At 43.2% G+C, this 18550-nt stretch overlaps 1 protein-coding gene across 1 annotated transcript; it reads right to left on the bottom strand.

Annotated features, from left to right (window-relative positions):
- Positions 1–14539: 14539 nt before the first annotated feature.
- LOC125908369 (uncharacterized) lies at positions 14540–17957 on the bottom strand. Its single transcript, XM_049611087.1, has 4 exons — positions 17655–17957; positions 17300–17453; positions 16776–17108; positions 14540–15085 (listed from the first exon to the last, which is right to left on the bottom strand). Exons 1-4 carry the CDS (start codon positions 17855–17857, stop codon positions 14738–14740), a joined length of 1038 nt encoding a protein of 345 aa, XP_049467044.1. The 5' UTR covers positions 17858–17957; the 3' UTR covers positions 14540–14737.
- Positions 17958–18550: the final 593 nt, after the last annotated feature.

Below are 18550 nucleotides of genomic sequence, written 5' to 3'. Positions count from 1 at the left end.
TTAATCTAGATGCCTCTTCAAGTGCAAATCTACGAACATGTTTAGAAGACTTGGCTCTTTCGGTCGCAACGTTTGCCGAGTCGCTGGGGATATTGGATTGTAAGGAATGAATATACTGTCCGCAGGAACCAGATGATGACATCACCAAGGAGCTACTGCGCTAAAGCTTATCAGGAGGAGGCGAGAATGGTTTGACTTTGGCACAGCTCCCACGTATCATCCATACCACACCAAATCACTATGGCGCAGCCGTGAATATGTACAACGTTATCCTGCTCGGGTTGGATGGTGACGGTCTCCCGCTCGGTATATCTTGACGGCAGTATAACGCAAGGCAAGTATACATATAGTTTCAGTACGTTTAATAAGTATAAAGAATGCTAATATCTTTGTTTCTTATTCAAATTTTCAGATTCAAATGAACAATATACAAGGTGTACTAAACATACACTGGACTCTGTTTGGAACGGGTCTAGTAAAAGTATTTGTTAGTGGTGCGTGCATATTATTATGTGCACCTATTTTAATGTTCCTATCTTGTTACCGATCGAACCGACCAAACCCAGTAGAATAAAAAATATGATTACATTACATATCCCAAATGTGGCTACTACACCCCAATGCCAAGCGAAAGAAAAACAAATAGGCTATCAATTGGTGAGTAATGCGATATATTTATACAATTTCAGTTAAAAAAATGAGTAGTATATTTGATGCAATAATTATATATGTGTTTGTATAATGAATAATTTTAACATGTAAATAACGTTATAGTGCAATATACACTTTCGATAGTGTCACGATTGTGTGCATGAGTGTGTACACATTTCCAAATCAGCTTCATTATCTGATCCATTAGATAATTTGTTAACTGATTCAAATTTCAATTACAGTTTCCTTATGCTTGTTGCGTGGTTTTAACTATAACGGAACCATGGCCCTTAATAATACTCCAAGATGTTGTTAATATATAGTTACGTGGACCATAGTGACACGCTCACCTCACCGCTTGAATTGACCATTGATCCGCTGAATCAGCGGAGAACATCGGACGATCGCGACCAAGAAGAAATGTTAATTATTACTCAAAGTGCGTGCTTCCTTACGAGTATACGTAAATTATTATTTTTTTACCCAAATGGTGTTGCTCAACAAACAATTAATTATATGTTTCAATAGTCCATGCGTATATTAGCACAATAAAATCTTATATCTAATTAAACCAAACTAATACTAATACTAATCCTATGCTAACATAAAACAAAAGAAAAAAAATAAGGCACTGGTCACATTATAAGGCAAAAAGGGAGGGGGGGAGGGGGGGGGTACATGATGCATAAAATAAACTCATCCATTCTATTCCGTTTGGTGAGTGTTTTGCTCAGCAATCTCATTCACCAGATGTTTCATGATGTGTGCGTTGAAGGACGTGCGTGAGTTACTGAGCACTTGCCTGTCACGGGTTAGCATGATACAACATTAATGTTTCGTCTATATGCTTGGCTATCGTAGGATGTTGCGCAGTGACTGTTTCTTACAGTTAGATGAAGGAAAACGAATACCTTAGAAAATGAAATAGAATGTAAAACAAACAAAATAACGTTTAAAAAAAAACATAAGAGATACAGTAAAAAGTAAATGAGCATGTGGTTTCTTACCGATAGTGTGTTGTGGCATGTGCACTGAAAAACGATTCTCTATCATTTCGCGTGTAATTCCAACATGTAGCACGAACTCATGCGGTAGGGAACATGCAAAAAAAAGAAACATTTAAGTTTACAAATTTTGTTACCGACTTGTACTGGTGATGTGAAATAACTTACCGCAGGGGAAACCCCACGATAAGAGACGTTTCCTTTCTTATCGTGAACACTGTCGGATGGTTGGCGTTGTAGATTCCTTTTCCCACTGCCACTTAAATCCGGATCGACGCGTAGGTCGGCGAGCTCGTGCGGCAGGAGGCATGCAAATAGGAAGAAAAATAAAAAATATTAATAAACTGCCTACATTGTCTCTTGCAAACCGATCGCTATGATGTATCAATACTTACCGCAGGGGAAACCCCCTCGACTAGTGAGGTGTGCTACCGCTTCGGGAAATCGGTCGGATGGTATGCGGTGTACTAGATCTATCCCTTATCCCGCTTGCCACTTAAAACCGGATCGACGCGTAGGTCGGCGAGCTCGTGCGGCAGGAGGCATGCAAATAGGAAGAAAAATAAAAAATATTAATAAACTGCCTACATTGTCTCTTGCAAACCGATCGCTATGATGTATCAATACTTACCGCAGGGGAAACCCCCTCGACTAGTGAGGTGTGCTACCGCTTCGGGAAATCGGTCGGATGGTATGCGGTGTACTAGATCTATCCCTTATCCCGCTTGCCACTTAAAACCGAGCTCGTGCGGCAGGAGGCATGCAAATAGAAAGTGTTAGGAAAGGAAGGAAATTGGGTTATCATCTCATGCAAGCCGATCGCTATGATCTAGAATTACTTACCGCAGGGGAAAACCCCAAAAAAAATCGATGTTTTCAACTGCGCTGCCTAAAAAACAAAATCTTAAAAAGGGATTTGTTTTAAAACTTAATTTCTTTTTTTTTACAAGGAGGGGAAATGTAGAATGCACCTTAGCAAGGTGCCATCAAAACCACCTCCTTGGGTCCGTTTCGCAGCTAAGCTTCTCTGGACCAAATGAGAATCTGCTTTGAGTGTACCTGCTTAAAAAAAAGAAAACTAATTATTAAAAATGTTCGATTTGGTTCCCCAAGGCATTGTTGCCTTGTTTTCTCAAAAATGCCTTCAACCATCTCCAAACATTCTCAATCCGTTGTGTATTGATATTGTTATCATCTGGATTGAGGAAATTTCTGGAGTGGTTGACACATTCGTGGGGATATCCAAGCTCCTCCAGCCCATTATAACCTTTCCAGAGATCGGTCATAATTTTCGTTCCGGGTTCAACATGCCGAACCACCAGATCGCTCAAAACGGCAAGCGAGCGTTTCGGGACACGCTCCAGGAAAATGGCCTTAGTTTCCCGGCATATCCCACCCACAAGCCACTGAGGACCGGAACTACCGACCCGGCCGACGTTGTACTTTCGACGAGTGATGACAGTTTCGTCGATTTCCACCGTCATGCCAGGCCCCCCTATCTTCTCTCGTGTACGATCGAATGTTTCCCAAAGAAAACTTCGGATCGTATCGTACCACGAGAGAACCGTGTTGTGGGAGAGGCCAGTCTCCAACGCACAACGAGTTGAGTTGGCCCCATTGGCCCACTCGTAACAACAACACACAAGGCTCCTAAGCGAAGCCTTGTGGTTGGCAAATATGGACCCGGCCCGACTGCTGCTGGTCCCGCCGCATTTGTAGTCGGGACATACATACCTGTAGCCGTCGATGCTTTTGTAGGGAGTTAGCTTCATTTGCTTTGGACATTACAATATGATTACATTACATATCCCAAATGTGGCTGCTACACCCCAATGCCAAACGAAAGAAAAACAAATAGGCTATCAATTGGTGAGTAATGCGATATATTTATACAATTTCAGTTAAAAAAATGAGTAGTATATTTGATGCAATAATTATATATGTGTTTGTATAATGAATAATTTTAACATGTAAATAACGTTATAGTGCAATATACACTTTCGATAGTATCACGATTGTGTGCATGAGTGTGTACACATTTCCAAATCAGCTTCATTATCTGATCCATTAGATAATTTGTTAACTGATTCAAATTTCAATTACAGTTTCCTTATGCTTGTTGCGTGGTTTTAACTATAACGGAACCATGGCCCTTAATAATACTCCAAGATGTTGTTAATATATAGTTACGTGGACCATAGTGACACGCTCACCTCACCGCTTGAATTGACCATTGATCCGCTGAATCAGCGGAGAACATCGGACGATCGCGACCAAGAAGAAATGTTAATTATTACTCAAAGTGCGTGCTTCCTTACGAGTATACGTAAATTATTATTTTTTTACCCAAATGGTGTTGCTCAACAAACAATTAATTATATGTTTCAATAGTCCATGCGTATATTAGCACAATAAAATCTTATATCTAATTAAACCAAACTAATACTAATACTAATCCTATGCTAACATAAAACAAAAGAAAAAAAATAAGGCACTGGTCACATTATAAGGCAAAAAGGGAGGGGGGGGAGGGGGGGGGGTACATGATGCATAAAATAAACTCATCCATTCTATTCCGTTTGGTGAGTGTTTTGCTCAGCAATCTCATTCACCAGATGTTTCATGATGTGTGCGTTGAAGGACGTGCGTGAGTTACTGAGCACTTGCCTGTCACGGGTTAGCATGATACAACATTAATGTTTCGTCTATATGCTTGGCTATCGTAGGATGTTGCGCAGTGACTGTTTCTTACAGTTAGATGAAGGAAAACGAATACCTTAGAAAATGAAATAGAATGTAAAACAAACAAAATAACGTTTAAAAAAAAACATAAGAGATACAGTAAAAAGTAAATGAGCATGTGGTTTCTTACCGATAGTGTGTTGTGGCATGTGCACTGAAAAACGATTCTCTATCATTTCGCGTGTAATTCCAACATGTAGCACGAACTCATGCGGTAGGGAACATGCAAAAAAAAGAAACATTTAAGTTTACAAATTTTGTTACCGACTTGTACTGGTGATGTGAAATAACTTACCGCAGGGGAAACCCCACGATAAGAGACGTTTCCTTTCTTATCGTGAACACTGTCGGATGGTTGGCGTTGTAGATTCCTTTTCCCACTGCCACTTAAATCCGGATCGACGCGTAGGTCGGCGAGCTCGTGCGGCAGGAGGCATGCAAATAGGAAGAAAATTAAAAAATATTAATAAACTGCCTACATTGTCTCTTGCAAACCGATCGCTATGATGTATCAATACTTACCGCAGGGGAAACCCCCTCGACTAGTGAGGTGTGCTACCGCTTCGGGAAATCGGTCGGATGGTATGCGGTGTACTAGATCTATCCCTTATCCCGCTTGCCACTTAAAACCGGATCGACGCGTAGGTCGGCGAGCTCGTGCGGCAGGAGGCATGCAAATAGGAAGAAAAATAAAAAATATTAATAAACTGCCTACATTGTCTCTTGCAAACCGATCGCTATGATGTATCAATACTTACCGCAGGGGAAACCCCCTCGACTAGTGAGGTGTGCTACCGCTTCGGGAAATCGGTCGGATGGTATGCGGTGTACTAGATCTATCCCTTATCCCGCTTGCCACTTAAAACCGAGCTCGTGCGGCAGGAGGCATGCAAATAGAAAGTGTTAGGAAAGGAAGGAAATTGGGTTATCATCTCGTGCAAGCCGATCGCTATGATCTAGAATTACTTACCGCAGGGGAAAACCCCAAAAAAAAAATCGATGTTTTCAACTGCGCTGCCTAAAAAACAAAATCTTAAAAAGGGATTTGTTTTAAAACTTAATTTCTTTTTTTTTACAAGGAGGGGAAATGTAGAATGCACCTTAGCAAGGTGCCATCAAAACCTCCTCCTTGGGTCCGTTTCGCAGCTAAGCTTCTCTGGACCAAATGAGAATCTGCTTTGAGTGTACCTGCTTAAAAAAAAGAAAACTAATTATTAAAAATGTTCGATTTGGTTCCCCAAGGCATTGTTGCCTTGTTTTCTCAAAAATGCCTTCAACCATCTCCAAACATTCTCAATCCGTTGGGTATTGATATTGTTATCATCTGGATTGAGGAAATTTCTGGAGTGGTTGACACATTCGTGGGGATATCCAAGCTCCTCCAGCCCATTATAACCTTTCCAGAGCTCGGTCATAATTTTCGTTCCGGGTTCAACATGCCGAACCACCAGATCGCTCAAAACGGCAAGCGAGCGTTTCGGGACACGCTCCAGGAAAATGGCCTTAGTTTCCCGGCATATCCCACCCACAAGCCACTGAGGACCGGAACTACCGACCCGGCCGACGTTGTACTTTCGACGAGTGATGACAGTTTCGTCGATTTCCACCGTCATGCCAGGCCCCCCTATCTTCTCTCGTGTACGATCGAATGTTTCCCAAAGAAAACTTCGGATCGTATCGTACCACGAGAGAACCGTGTTGTGGGAGAGGCCAGTCTCCAACGCACAACGAGTTGAGTTGGCCCCATTGGCCCACTCGTAACAACAACACACAAGGCTCCTAAGCGAAGCCTTGTGGTTGGCAAATATGGACCCGGCCCGACTGCTGCTGGTCCCGCCGCATTTGTAGTCGGGACATACATACCTGTAGCCGTCGATGCTTTTGTAGGGAGTTAGCTTCATTTGCTTTGGACATCTCGGGCACAATTGAACCGGCTGCAGAAGAGCCCGCTTTTGCATCCACTCGATCGCTTGTTCACGGTCCTGAAAAATATCAGAAAGCATATCAGTATTGTAAGCCATTTTCAATTGCCTCTTTGCGCTTTGAAAAATATGCACAAGTGGCGCCAAATATTGTGTATGTGTGCGGTATATCGATGGGGATACAAACCAGGGTTAAGATATGGGTGAACAACGGTAGCACTGCTTAAATTTGCAAATGAAGGAGCTGGTTTAAAATATAATATTTATTGCGGATACACATTGAAAGGGTTTAATAATTAATGCAAAAAATAAATTTATTTACTCAACTATACTTTCGTTATATTTTTATTTATGAGTTTTCAAATATTTTCATTTCATGAACACTGTCCGTCCCACAGTCACCTTTGCAATTACCGTTATTTTTAAAAATTCACATACGCACGCAGGCAATCAATGATATCGTAGTGTACGTGGATAGCTCTCATACTGAAAACGTAAACAAACCATTTCAGTTTGTTTACCACTAGCAAAAAGGTGTTTTGTGGGATTTGTGCTTTATTTTATTACAAAAATCGTTTGGTTTTTTACTATCTCTCGGTATTTTATTACTTGAATCTACTATGACAGTGTGCCCCGTGCGGAATTGAAACGCGTCGACAGGTGTTTGACCTTCTTCCATTTCGTTTTCCTTGCGTTATCGGAAGAATTAGATTATTACCTTCCGTGTGCCATTAATATAACATTGGTATCGTTAAGCTTGCTGAAAATTGAACTACTAGCAGACCAATTCGCCGCCAGACAACGGTCATGTTGGGCCCCTCGGAATCCTCGCTCAAAAACCCGATGAAGCAGCTGATGATTATTGATGGTAATAATGCATTTTAATTATTGTGTGCGGCTAGGGCTGATGACCGCAGCTTTACCACACAGTAATACTTCTCAGTTTGAATTTCTCAATTTCTATTTCGAGTGATTGCATCACCCGGTTACATAGAAGCAGCTGGTGCTGTATCGAAAGCAGATACCACGAGCAGATGCCGAAGGACGAGGTGCTGCCACCATCGGCCATTAAGAACCTGGGGAAATTCAATTTTATTTCCGGCAATCCGTTCGCACCTACATTGGATGTGATAATTTCAGGGCGGTCACGTTGCCTCTCATTGTTGGATGACAAATCCCACGGACGTGCTTCAGCTTGGCACGAACCGGGTTTGGGATTATATTGGCGACAACTTTGTGTACTATTTGCTGCGGAACAAAAGGAACGGCAAGCTGCCCCCGACAATCACCCGGTCATCTTCTGTCTCGCAGAGGAAATCACGCAATTCAAAGTAAGTCAAAGTAAGCGCTTTAACGGATGTGGGATTGATCGATGGACGCTATAAGAAGCACCTAATTTTTAACATTTTCCGACGTTCTCTTTTTTTCCACAGTTTCCACAGTCCAACAATCAACAGTTTGGAAAAAGTAGTACAAGCACACGTAGAAAGGAGCAGCACACGTGATTGCCGGTTCGGAGCTTCAGAGTGCGGAATCAATGGGACGGTAGTGATTCCGGTGGACTCAGTTCCGCCAGCGACGGATTTGCCGCCAGTATTAGCGCTAAGAGATGGATAGTTTAACGAACCCAATGGAGGAAACCCCGTACCACGGTTTTAACACTTCTGCGCTCCGAAACATTGTAATAAATTGGATAAACCTTCGTACTTTATGCGTTCAGGTACAATTTCCTACACATTGCGGGGTGCATTTTGCGTTTATCTTAAGGATCGCACTATAACTATAACTTTCGTTTACTTTTCATGTTTAATTCATGAGCACTACGAAGGAGTGCTTTGCTGATGAGTGGTACAACTGATCAGATTTGATATGGCTCGTTTTATCTATTTATTTCTTAATTAAGATAAGATGATAATAATAATGAGCATCTGCTGCTTCGCGTACAATGTTGCGGTTCATGGCTATTTAAATCGAATCTAATACTTTTAACCCAATACTACGTAACACTCTTGCTAATAAGCTATGTGATAATATACGTAAATATCGTGCTATTTACAGTGCGGTAATTTGCATTTGCATTTCTGTTGGCCGTATGATTACAACATGCCCGTCATGGGGTTAAAGCCCCAAATGGACTGTGCCCCCATATGTAGGACTGACTATCATGGTATGTGTAATCAGTAAAGCCAGAGAGAACTGGTACGAAGCGGAGTAGTGGATCTTTGTCATCTGAACGTCCAGGCAATCACGAACACCCGGAAGGGTACATTTGGAACCGTTTGAGCTTAGAAGCATTACCTAGGGTAGGGGGACGAAACTAAGGTCATGAAATAAGTTGGTTGACAAAGTTTTAGGAAGTTTAACGACCTATTTTGGCAGTTCGAACGAATCTAAATTGCTATGATCGGTGGTGGTTTATTTATACTACGAAAAGTTATTGATTTGGTACAATATTTTGTGGCGTTCTAATTATAATACGTGGTGATTGATTTTCCTATTGATCCGTGTCCTGCAACTGACAGCGTCTGAGATCGTGGAAGGCCGTTAAGGGTTTCGGGAGCGATCGGGCTACCGAGAAGGGCACTCGATCATAAGCTATGACCCGATACACACAACAGTCCCGTTTATCTTATTGTATTAGAATATAAGTGTTTGATACCAAAGATCCGCGAGTGTCCCTAATCCCTCTATTGTGCACCTTGTCGGAAACACAAAAATTAAAACTCTGGTTTTTGTGGACTAAGTTGTTTTGGGTGCTGGAGTACAAAGTATGTGGTAAAGTGTGAGTTTTGTGTGTGTGGAGACCTACAGAAATATCGCTTTGAGTGTGTTGTGTTATAATGCGTATGCTGTTTCTGCCTTGGGTTAAAGTGTGTCTATCTTTCCTTAAGGCCGGGCTACATTGATCGTACTCCGTAGTGTAATTTTGATTTTCACTAGCGCATCTGGCGGCGGCTGGTGGAAGCTTTTTTTGGTCGTCGAGGGAATGGTCGTGCCGGATCTCAAATTTAAGTTGTTTTTCCATCGTTTTTTGCTATAAAAATGGATGCAATGCTTATAGGACATGTGCATCTACCTTTTACAAAACTTTTCTTGTCCAAGTTAGGTTAAAAACATGGAAAAATTAATGTGACGTCGGGTGCATAGAGGTCGGCATGTTGTTTGGCATGGTGACAACGTGTAACGGCAGCGCAGGAAAGTTCGCCTGAGCATTGGATGGTACATCGCTGAAAATGAGCAGCCATAGCTCTTGTTCAGAAGGTCTCAAAGATCCGAAAAGGACTAAACAAAAGGGAGAGAAGCATATTATTAGTAGAGAAATGGAATAAATAATGTCAATGTCAAAATAAAAATCTTTCCTTTTGGTGATAGTATAAACAATTGTAAATTACGGATTTTAAATTGATGGAATAGAACTAGCATTTCACTTTCCTTCGAATCAGCACTTCCTTTTCACAGTCCTGCCATTGTTATAGGTTGCCAAATTTTTCGGATCCTGGCTGCAGCTCACCATCGAAGTATGCATCGTAACGCAGACAAGTTATGCTACACTTCATCCAGCTAACGTCGTGTCGCAATGAGAAATATTGTGGTTACCTTTCTTGCTGGGATATAAGACTAGCATGCAGTTAATAAGCTAAAGTAATCGTATCCTATTACGACACAATCAACAGTCCTCTGTAATCCTCAGCAAGCCAACACACCGCCAAAGATGGTCCGGAGGATCTGCCGGTCGGATACAGCTAAGGCGATTGCACCCGTCGCTGGGATGACCGTGTTCAGGGAAAGAGGTTAGCGCTATTAGAAATGGTTTTCACACACAACATATATCTGACTACATACCTCAAGGTAACTGTGTTACGGTGATTGAAAGTTGACTCATTTTCGGGTTAAGTTCCGGCAGCATCGAACCCCGATATCGAGATCGAGATGAAACGCTGTTTGTATCTCCTGCTTCACCGACTTGTAAAGGTTTACGCGAGCAGGATCTAAATGTAGATCTAGCTTTTAAGGGTAATAATACCTAATACCTAGCGATTTGCGGTTTGGACTTTCAACAAAATAATTTAAAGAAATACAAATTACCAAACTATAACATATTAACCATGTACGACCGGTCCTATGACAGGTAAAGTGGCTTGCGTACTTATTACTTTGATTATAGTTATTTCTAAGGTTACCACCGTTACTAATTAGTTAATATAGCTATTGATGCTTATTATAAGAGTGTATAATAAGACAATGGAATAGCTTAATTATAACAAATCCCACAAAACACCTTTTTGCTAGTGGTAAACAAACTGAAATGGTTTGTTTACGTTTTCAGTATGAGAGCTATCCACGTACACTACGATATCATTGATTGCCTGCGTGCGTATGTGAATTTTTAAAAATAACGGTAATTGCAAAGGTGACTGGGACGGACAGTGTTCATGAAATGAAAATATTTGAAAACTCATAAATAAAAATATAACGAAAGTATAGTTGAGTAAATAAATTTATTTTTTGCATTAATTATTAAACCCTTTCAATGTGTATCCGCAATAAATATTATATTTTAAACCAGCTCCTACATTTGCAAATTTAAGCAGTGCTACCGTTGTTCACCCATATCTTAACCCTGGTTTGTATCCCCATCGATATACCGCACACATACACAATATTTGGCGCCACTTGTGCATATTTTTCAAAGCGCAAAGAGGCAATTGAAAATGGCTTACAATACTGATATGCTTTCTGATATTTTTCAGGACCGTGAACAAGCGATCGAGTGGATGCAAAAGCGGGCTCTTCTGCAGCCGGTTCAATTGTGCCCGAGATGTCCAAAGCAAATGAAGCTAACTCCCTACAAAAGCATCGACGGCTACAGGTATGTATGTCCCGACTACAAATGCGGCGGGACCAGCAGCATCCGGGCCGGGTCCATATTTGCCAACCACAAGGCTTCGCTTAGGAGCCTTGTGTGTTGTTGTTACGAGTGGGCCAATGGGGCCAACTCAACTCGTTGTGCGTTGGAGACTGGCCTCTCCCACAACACGGTTCTCTCGTGGTACGATACGATTCGAAGTTTTCTTTGGGAAACATTCGATCGTACACGAGAGAAGATAGGGGGGCCTGGCATGACGGTGGAAATCGACGAAACTGTCATCACTCATCGAAAGTACAACGTCGGCCGGCACTAATATTAAAAGCAACATGGACAAATATTTTGCTGAGCATATCTTCCGGAAATGCAATGTTGATGTGTTTGTCGCCTTGATAGATGCCTTGGGGAACCAAATCGAACATTTTTAATAATTAGTTTTCTTTTTTTTAAGCAGGTACACTCAAAGCAGATTCTCATTTGGTCCAGAGAAGCTTAGCTGCGAAACGGACCCAAGGAGGAGGTTTTGATGGCACCTTGCTAAGGTGCATTCTACATTTCCCCTCCTTGTAAAAAAAAAAGAAATTAAGTTTTAAAACAAATCCCTTTCTAAGATTTTGTTTTTTAGGCAGCGCAGTTGAAAACATCGATTTTTTTTGGGGTTTTCCCCTGCGGTAAGTAATTCTAGATCATAGCGATCGGCTTGCATGAGATGATAACCCAATTTCCTTCCTTTCCTAACACTTTCTATTTGCATGCCTCCTGCCGCACGAGCTCGGTTTTAAGTGGCAAGCGGGATAAGGGATAGATCTAGTACACCGCATACCATCCGACCGATTTACCGAAGCGGTAGCACACCTCACTAGTCAAGGGGGTTTCCCCTGCGGTAAGTATTGATACATCATAGCGATCGGTTTGCAAGAGACAATGTAGGCAGTTTATTAATATTTTTTATTTTTCTTCCTATTTGCATGCCTCCTGCCGCACGAGCTCGCCGACCTACGCGTCGATCCGGTTTTAAGTGGCAGTGGGAAAAGGAATCTACAACGCCAACCATCCGACAGTGTTCACGATAAGAAAGGAAACGTCTCTTATCGTGGGGTTTCCCCTGCGGTAAGTTATTTCACATCACCAGTACAAGTCGGTAACAAAATTTGTAAACTTAAATGTTTCTTTTTTTTGCATGTTCCCTACCGCATGAGTTCGTGCTACATGTTGGAATTACACGCGAAATGATAGAGAATCGTTTTTCAGTGCACATGCCACAACACACTATCGGTAAGAAACCACATGCTCATTTACTTTTTACTGTATCTCTTATGTTTTTTTTTAAACGTTATTTTGTTTGTTTTACATTCTATTTCATTTTCTAAGGTATTCGTTTTCCTTCATCTAACTGTAAGAAACAGTCACTGCGCAACATCCTACGATAGCCAAGCATATAGACGAAACATTAATGTTGTATCATGCTAACCCGTGACAGGCAAGTGCTCAGTAACTCACGCACGTCCTTCAACGCACACATCATGAAACATCTGGTGAATGAGATTGCTGAGCAAAACACTCACCAAACGGAATAGAATGGATGAGTTTATTTTATGCATCATGTACCCCCCCCCCCTCCCCCCCTCCCTTTTTGCCTTATAATGTGACCAGTGCCTTATTTTTTTTCTTTTGTTTTATGTTAGCATAGGATTAGTATTAGTATTAGTTTGGTTTAATTAGATATAAGATTTTATTGTGCTAATATACGCATGGACTATTGAAACATATAATTAATTGTTTGTTGAGCAACACCATTTGGGTAAAAAAATAATAATTTACGTATACTCGTAAGGAAGCACGCACTTTGAGTAATAATTAACATTTCTTCTTGGTCGCGATCGTCCGATGTTCTCCGCTGATTCAGCGGATCAATGGTCAATTCAAGCGGTGAGGTGAGCGTGTCACTATGGTCCACGTAACTATATATTAACAACATCTTGGAGTATTATTAAGGGCCATGGTTCCGTTATAGTTAAAACCACGCAACAAGCATAAGGAAACTGTAATTGAAATTTGAATCAGTTAACAAATTATCTAATGGATCAGATAATGAAGCTGATTTGGAAATGTGTACACACTCATGCACACAATCGTGACACTATCGAAAGTGTATATTGCACTATAACGTTATTTACATGTTAAAATTATTCATTATACAAACACATATATAATTATTGCATCAAATATACTACTCATTTTTTTAACTGAAATTGTATAAATATATCGCATTACTCACCAATTGATAGCCTATTTGTTTTTCTTTCGCTTGGCATTGGGGTGTAGTAGCCACATTTGGGATATGTAATGTAATCATATTTTTTATTCTACTGGGTTTGGTCGGTTCGATCGGTAACAAGATAGGAACATTAAAATAGGTGCACATAATAATATGCACGCACCACTAACAAATACTTTTACTAGACCCGTTCCAAACAGAGTCCAGTGTATGTTTAGTACACCTTGTATATTGTTCATTTGAATCTGAAAATTTGAATAAGAAACAAAGATATTAGCATTCTTTATACTTATTAAACGTACTGAAACTATATGTATACTTGCCTTGCGTTATACTGCCGTCAAGATATACCGAGCGGGAGACCGTCACCATCCAACCCGAGCAGGATAACGTTGTACATATTCACGGCTGCGCCATAGTGATTTGGTGTGGTATGGATGATACGTGGGAGCTGTGCCAAAGTCAAACCATTCTCGCCTCCTCCTGATAAGCTTTAGCGCAGTAGCTCCTTGGTGATGTCATCATCTGGTTCCTGCGGACAGTATATTCATTCCTTACAATCCAATATCCCCAGCGACTCGGCAAACGTTGCGACCGAAAGAGCCAAGTCTTCTAAACATGTTCGTAGATTTGCACTTGAAGAGGCATCTAGATTAACCAAAAGAAAACATGTATGAAAATTATTTAAAATGTGTGAACGATAAAGAGCCTCCACCTAGTCAACAAATAGCCACATGCGGGTCGCGAGCCGTACTATGCCGATCGCTGTCCTAACCGATCCGATCTGTGTCCTGCCAGCCGATTGGAACGCACCCTCCCCTTCGCTAGAGCCACCGACCGTGCGCCGATAGTCATGCCAGTTGTTGATGAAAAGGTGTCTGTGAACAAAAAAGAAACAAACATGAAGCTCAATCGCACACCCGGAACATACAGCGCATCGCACCACAATAGACGACGCAACTTAACTTCCGCTGTGCTGCTAGTCGCGATGGCCGGACACACTCGGCATCGTTACACAGTTTAATCGTGCGCGTAACGAATATCGAATCGAACGAATCGAACGTATGCAGCCGGCTCTTAACCGCCCTCATTCGGCGTGAATGGCTCACCGAGAAACGGCTTCGCTGCCAGCTCGGCCGCGCCGATTGAATCCTGCTACTGCCGCTCGTCAATGCGGTGCACCTCGAGTGCATCGACGACCAGTCCGTGGAACAAGGCATTCACAGACGATCCAGGAAAACCAGCTGAATCCCATCAGCCGGGAACCAGCAACCTAAAAAAAAAGCCGGACACAAACCATACCATTTTTTCGATCCTCAAAAAAGCCCAACAACCGGAACGATATTATCCGCACCCTCACCGTCGATCTCACAGAACGAACGGGACGAGTGCTTTCCTGACGAGCTTGCTTCGGATAGTTGTGAAAGTGTTCCACGTACCACTGGTGGGTGATTTTCAGCTTGCTCGAGAACACCTGCACGAACCAGGTCTTGTGGAACCGGCGCAAACACTGCAGCGTGATCAGCGTCATGGCAACCATCGTCTCGGTAGGTGTGGTGCGCACCATATGCTTGTTGGTTGCCAACGTATCGAGGAAGGCGATTACGTAGTCCTGCGCTGGCTACATCATGACGGCAAATCCGGCCACCGACCAGAGGGCAGCAAACGTCTGCCGGATGGCAGTGGGGAGATGCTTTTCGATCGTTGCCAACAGTCCACCGAGCACCACGATCGTCACGATGAGGTTGACGAAAAGAAAGCTCGACCGAATATCGAACCACGGAAACCTGATGATAACCGCAACGAAATGTAAACAAACCGCCATAAATGAAAACAACACCAATTGAAACTGACACAAAGAGTGTGGAGCGGCCCACAGTGCCCAGGTCGCATGTTCGAACTGTCACTGGTTTATTTACAGCGCGGTATTGGGTTTTTACCACTCAGCCTTAGCCTCCTTCAATTTGTCAAAAGGCAACCTGCGCGGGCGACTGAATACTGGTGAGCCCGTTGTTAAAATCTGATGCTCGACCTTGTGGCAAGGTTTTTTCAACTGGTTTAGCTTGGTGATATCGCTGTACTCATGCAATATTGGGACGAATGGATTTTGGGTCGAGAAAGCTTTAATGGTAGGTGTATCAGCTGCATTTATGTTGAGAATCTCGCTTTTCGTTCTATTGTCTACTAATCTCTTTCTTTTCACGTCGACGAGCAAATCAAAATGGCCGAGAAAATCTGCACCGATGATTGGGCTGCCCACATCGGCGATTACAAACTCCCACGTGAACTTTCGTGCTAACCCAAGGTCAACAGTTAAACGTTTTGTGCCGAAAGTTGCTATCGTAGTGTTATTTGCGGCGAATAGTGTGCGTTTGCTTGTGTGTAACCGTTCACGCATAGTAGGGGGAATAACCGATATTTCGGCGCCTGTATCGATCATGTATCGATTGTACGAACTATTGTCCACTAAGTGAATTCGTTGAATATGTACGGGCGCTTCAGGGAGTGTATGATTCGGAGTGTTACCGTGAGTGTGCTTTGGAGTGTTACCGGGGGAGTGGTTAGTGTGACCTTTCTTCTTAATAATAAATGTGTTACAATTATTTGTGTTGAGCGGTTTCTTCGGTTTACATAGTGTCTCGAAAGAAAATGTTACGCGTTTGCGGGTGGCACTACTTACGGTTTGTTCCTGGCTTGAACCGGTATGCCTTCTTCGAAAAAAATGCACTGGATGGTGCTGTCGCCTTCCTTCTCCTTCTCGCATTTCTCCGCTTTCGCTCCGAGCCGGTAGTGATACCAGCAAATCCATCTGCGTGACGAGGACGGCTTCCAATGATCACGTGATGAGTGCGTAGGTCGTTGTCCTCTCCTGTCCCTTGACCTTGATGTGTAGCGGGAACGGGTTGTGTGATGAGCTGCGCGTCGATCGACCGAGAGAACTTCGTCCAGTCTCCGGGAGAGTTGCTCGATCCGTTCTTCGAGTGCTGCGATATCCGATGATGTTCTCGGTGTGTGATGCGTGTGGGAGGTCTCTCTTCGTACAGGTGCAATCTCCGTGCGTGGCGCCTCCATGATTTTGTCAGCCACGATGCGTCGTCGAGTGTAGCGGTGGGCAAGGCGGAAATGATGGACCGCATTGTGTTGGGTAGTGCACGAAGCCAGATGTTAAGAAGGACGCTGTCGGAGCATCCTTCTCCGCTCAATCTTCGCATCTCGGAGAGCAGCATGCTGGGCTTGTGGTCGCCCAGCGAAACACCGGAAAGGAGGTTGGTTAGCCGCTGGTTTTCCGAGGGTTGAAAATACTCCAGTACGGCGTTTTTCATCGTGATGTAACGATCGTTATTCTCACTTTTGTTACACTTTGCAATGGCAGTGTAAACGTATTTGGCTCGGTTGCCGAGCGCCACGATGACCGTATTGAATTTCTGCTTGTCCGATTTTACGTCGTTGACGTTGAAAGCCGCTTCCAGGCAAAGGAACCATGTGTCCACATCATCCACATCGAAATTAGGAAAACTGATTTTTGAAACCACATGCCTTTCCTCGTGCTCCGCTTTGACGTGTGCCGGTGGCGCGTGGGGAGTCGTCTTCGGCGCGATTGGGGCACTTCCTTCGGGATTCATCTCGTACAGCGGTCGCGAGCACTTTTATTGTATAAACGTTCGCGGACAGGTTAAAAACGAGGTGCTGTGGACCAGCTTTTGCTAGGCTGATTGAAATCGCCAATAACAAACAGCAGATCCGAAGGCTTCAGTGTGAGAGTGAAGCCGCTGATACAATCATGTAGAGAGCGAAGAGTCGATATCTCGGAGCTAAGCTGCGGTGGAATGTATACTGCCATGACGTACAGATGTGCGTTATTGCAGGCGACGCGCACACAAATATACTCGAGAGAGCGATCACGGGAAGGTAGTTCTATCGACTCATATGCGTTAGAAACGGCTAGGTTTAGGTTGGAGGATGGCTGGGACTGAAACGATTCGCTGGGACTGAAGGATTGGATGGAAAAAGGGTTTGTAGGGTCGGGACTAAGGGAAGAAGAAGCATACCCTCAGGTCTTGTGGAACCGGCGCAAACACTGCAGCGTGATCAGCGTCATGGCAACCATCGTCTCGGTAGGTGTGGTGCGCACCATATGCTTGTTGGTTGCCAACGTATCGAGGAAGGCGATTACGTAGTCCTGCGCTGGCTACATCATGACGGCAAATCCGGCCACCGACCAGAGGGCAGCAAACGTCTGCCGGATGGCAGTGGGGAGATGCTTTTCGATCGTTGCCAACAGTCCACCGAGCACCACGATCGTCACGATGAGGTTGACGAAAAGAAAGCTCGACCGAATATCGAACCACGGAAACCTGATGATAACCGCAACGAAATGTAAACAAACCGCCATAAATGAAAACAACACCAATTGAAACTGACACAAAGAGTGTGGAGCGGCCCACAGTGCCCAGGTCGCATGTTCGAACTGTCACTGGTTTATTTACAGCGCGGTATTGGGTTTTTACCACTCAGCCTTAGCCTCCTTCAATTTGTCAAAAGGCAACCTGCGCGGGCGACTGAATACTGGTGAGCCCGTTGTTAAAATCTGATGCTCGACCTTGTGGCAAGGTTTTTTCAACTGGTTTAGCTTGGTGATATCGCTGTACTCATGCAATATTGGGACGAATGGATTTTGGGTCGAGAAAGCTTTAATGGTAGGTGTATCAGCTGCATTTATGTTGAGAATCTCGCTTTTCGTTCTATTGTCTACTAATCTCTTTCTTTTCACGTCGACGAGCAAATCAAAATGGCCGAGAAAATCTGCACCGATGATTGGGCTGCCCACATCGGCGATTACAAACTCCCACGTGAACTTTCGTGCTAACCCAAGGTCAACAGTTAAACGTTTTGTGCCGAAAGTTGCTATCGTAGTGTTATTTGCGGCGAATAGTGTGCGTTTGCTTGTGTGTAACCGTTCACGCATAGTAGGGGGAATAACCGATATTTCGGCGCCTGTATCGATCATGTATCGATTGTACGAACTATTGTCCACTAAGTGAATTCGTTGAATATGTACGGGCGCTTCAGGGAGTGTATGATTCGG

Source organism: Anopheles coluzzii, chromosome 2 (assembly GCF_943734685.1).
Source record: "Anopheles coluzzii chromosome 2, AcolN3, whole genome shotgun sequence".
Classification (NCBI taxonomy): Eukaryota; Metazoa; Arthropoda; class Insecta; order Diptera; family Culicidae; genus Anopheles; species Anopheles coluzzii.
The sequence above is the reverse complement of the archived record's forward strand: the minus strand, read 5'-3'. Positions and strand labels throughout refer to the sequence as shown.

Bases quoted from the DNA above. Each gene is read 5' to 3' on its own strand.
- LOC125908369 (XM_049611087.1), bottom strand. From the start codon at position 17,857: ATGGCGGTTTGTTTACATTTCGTTGCGGTTATCATCAGGTTTCCGTGG. The intron at 17,454-17,654 runs GCCAGCGCAGGA...CCAATCCTTCAG, and splicing joins GGATTTGCCGTCATGATGTA to TCCCAGCGAATCGTTTCAGT. The intron at 15,086-16,775 runs GTACTGGAGTAT...GTCATGATGTAG, and splicing joins ACATCACGATGAAAAACGCC to CCAGCGCAGGACTACGTAAT.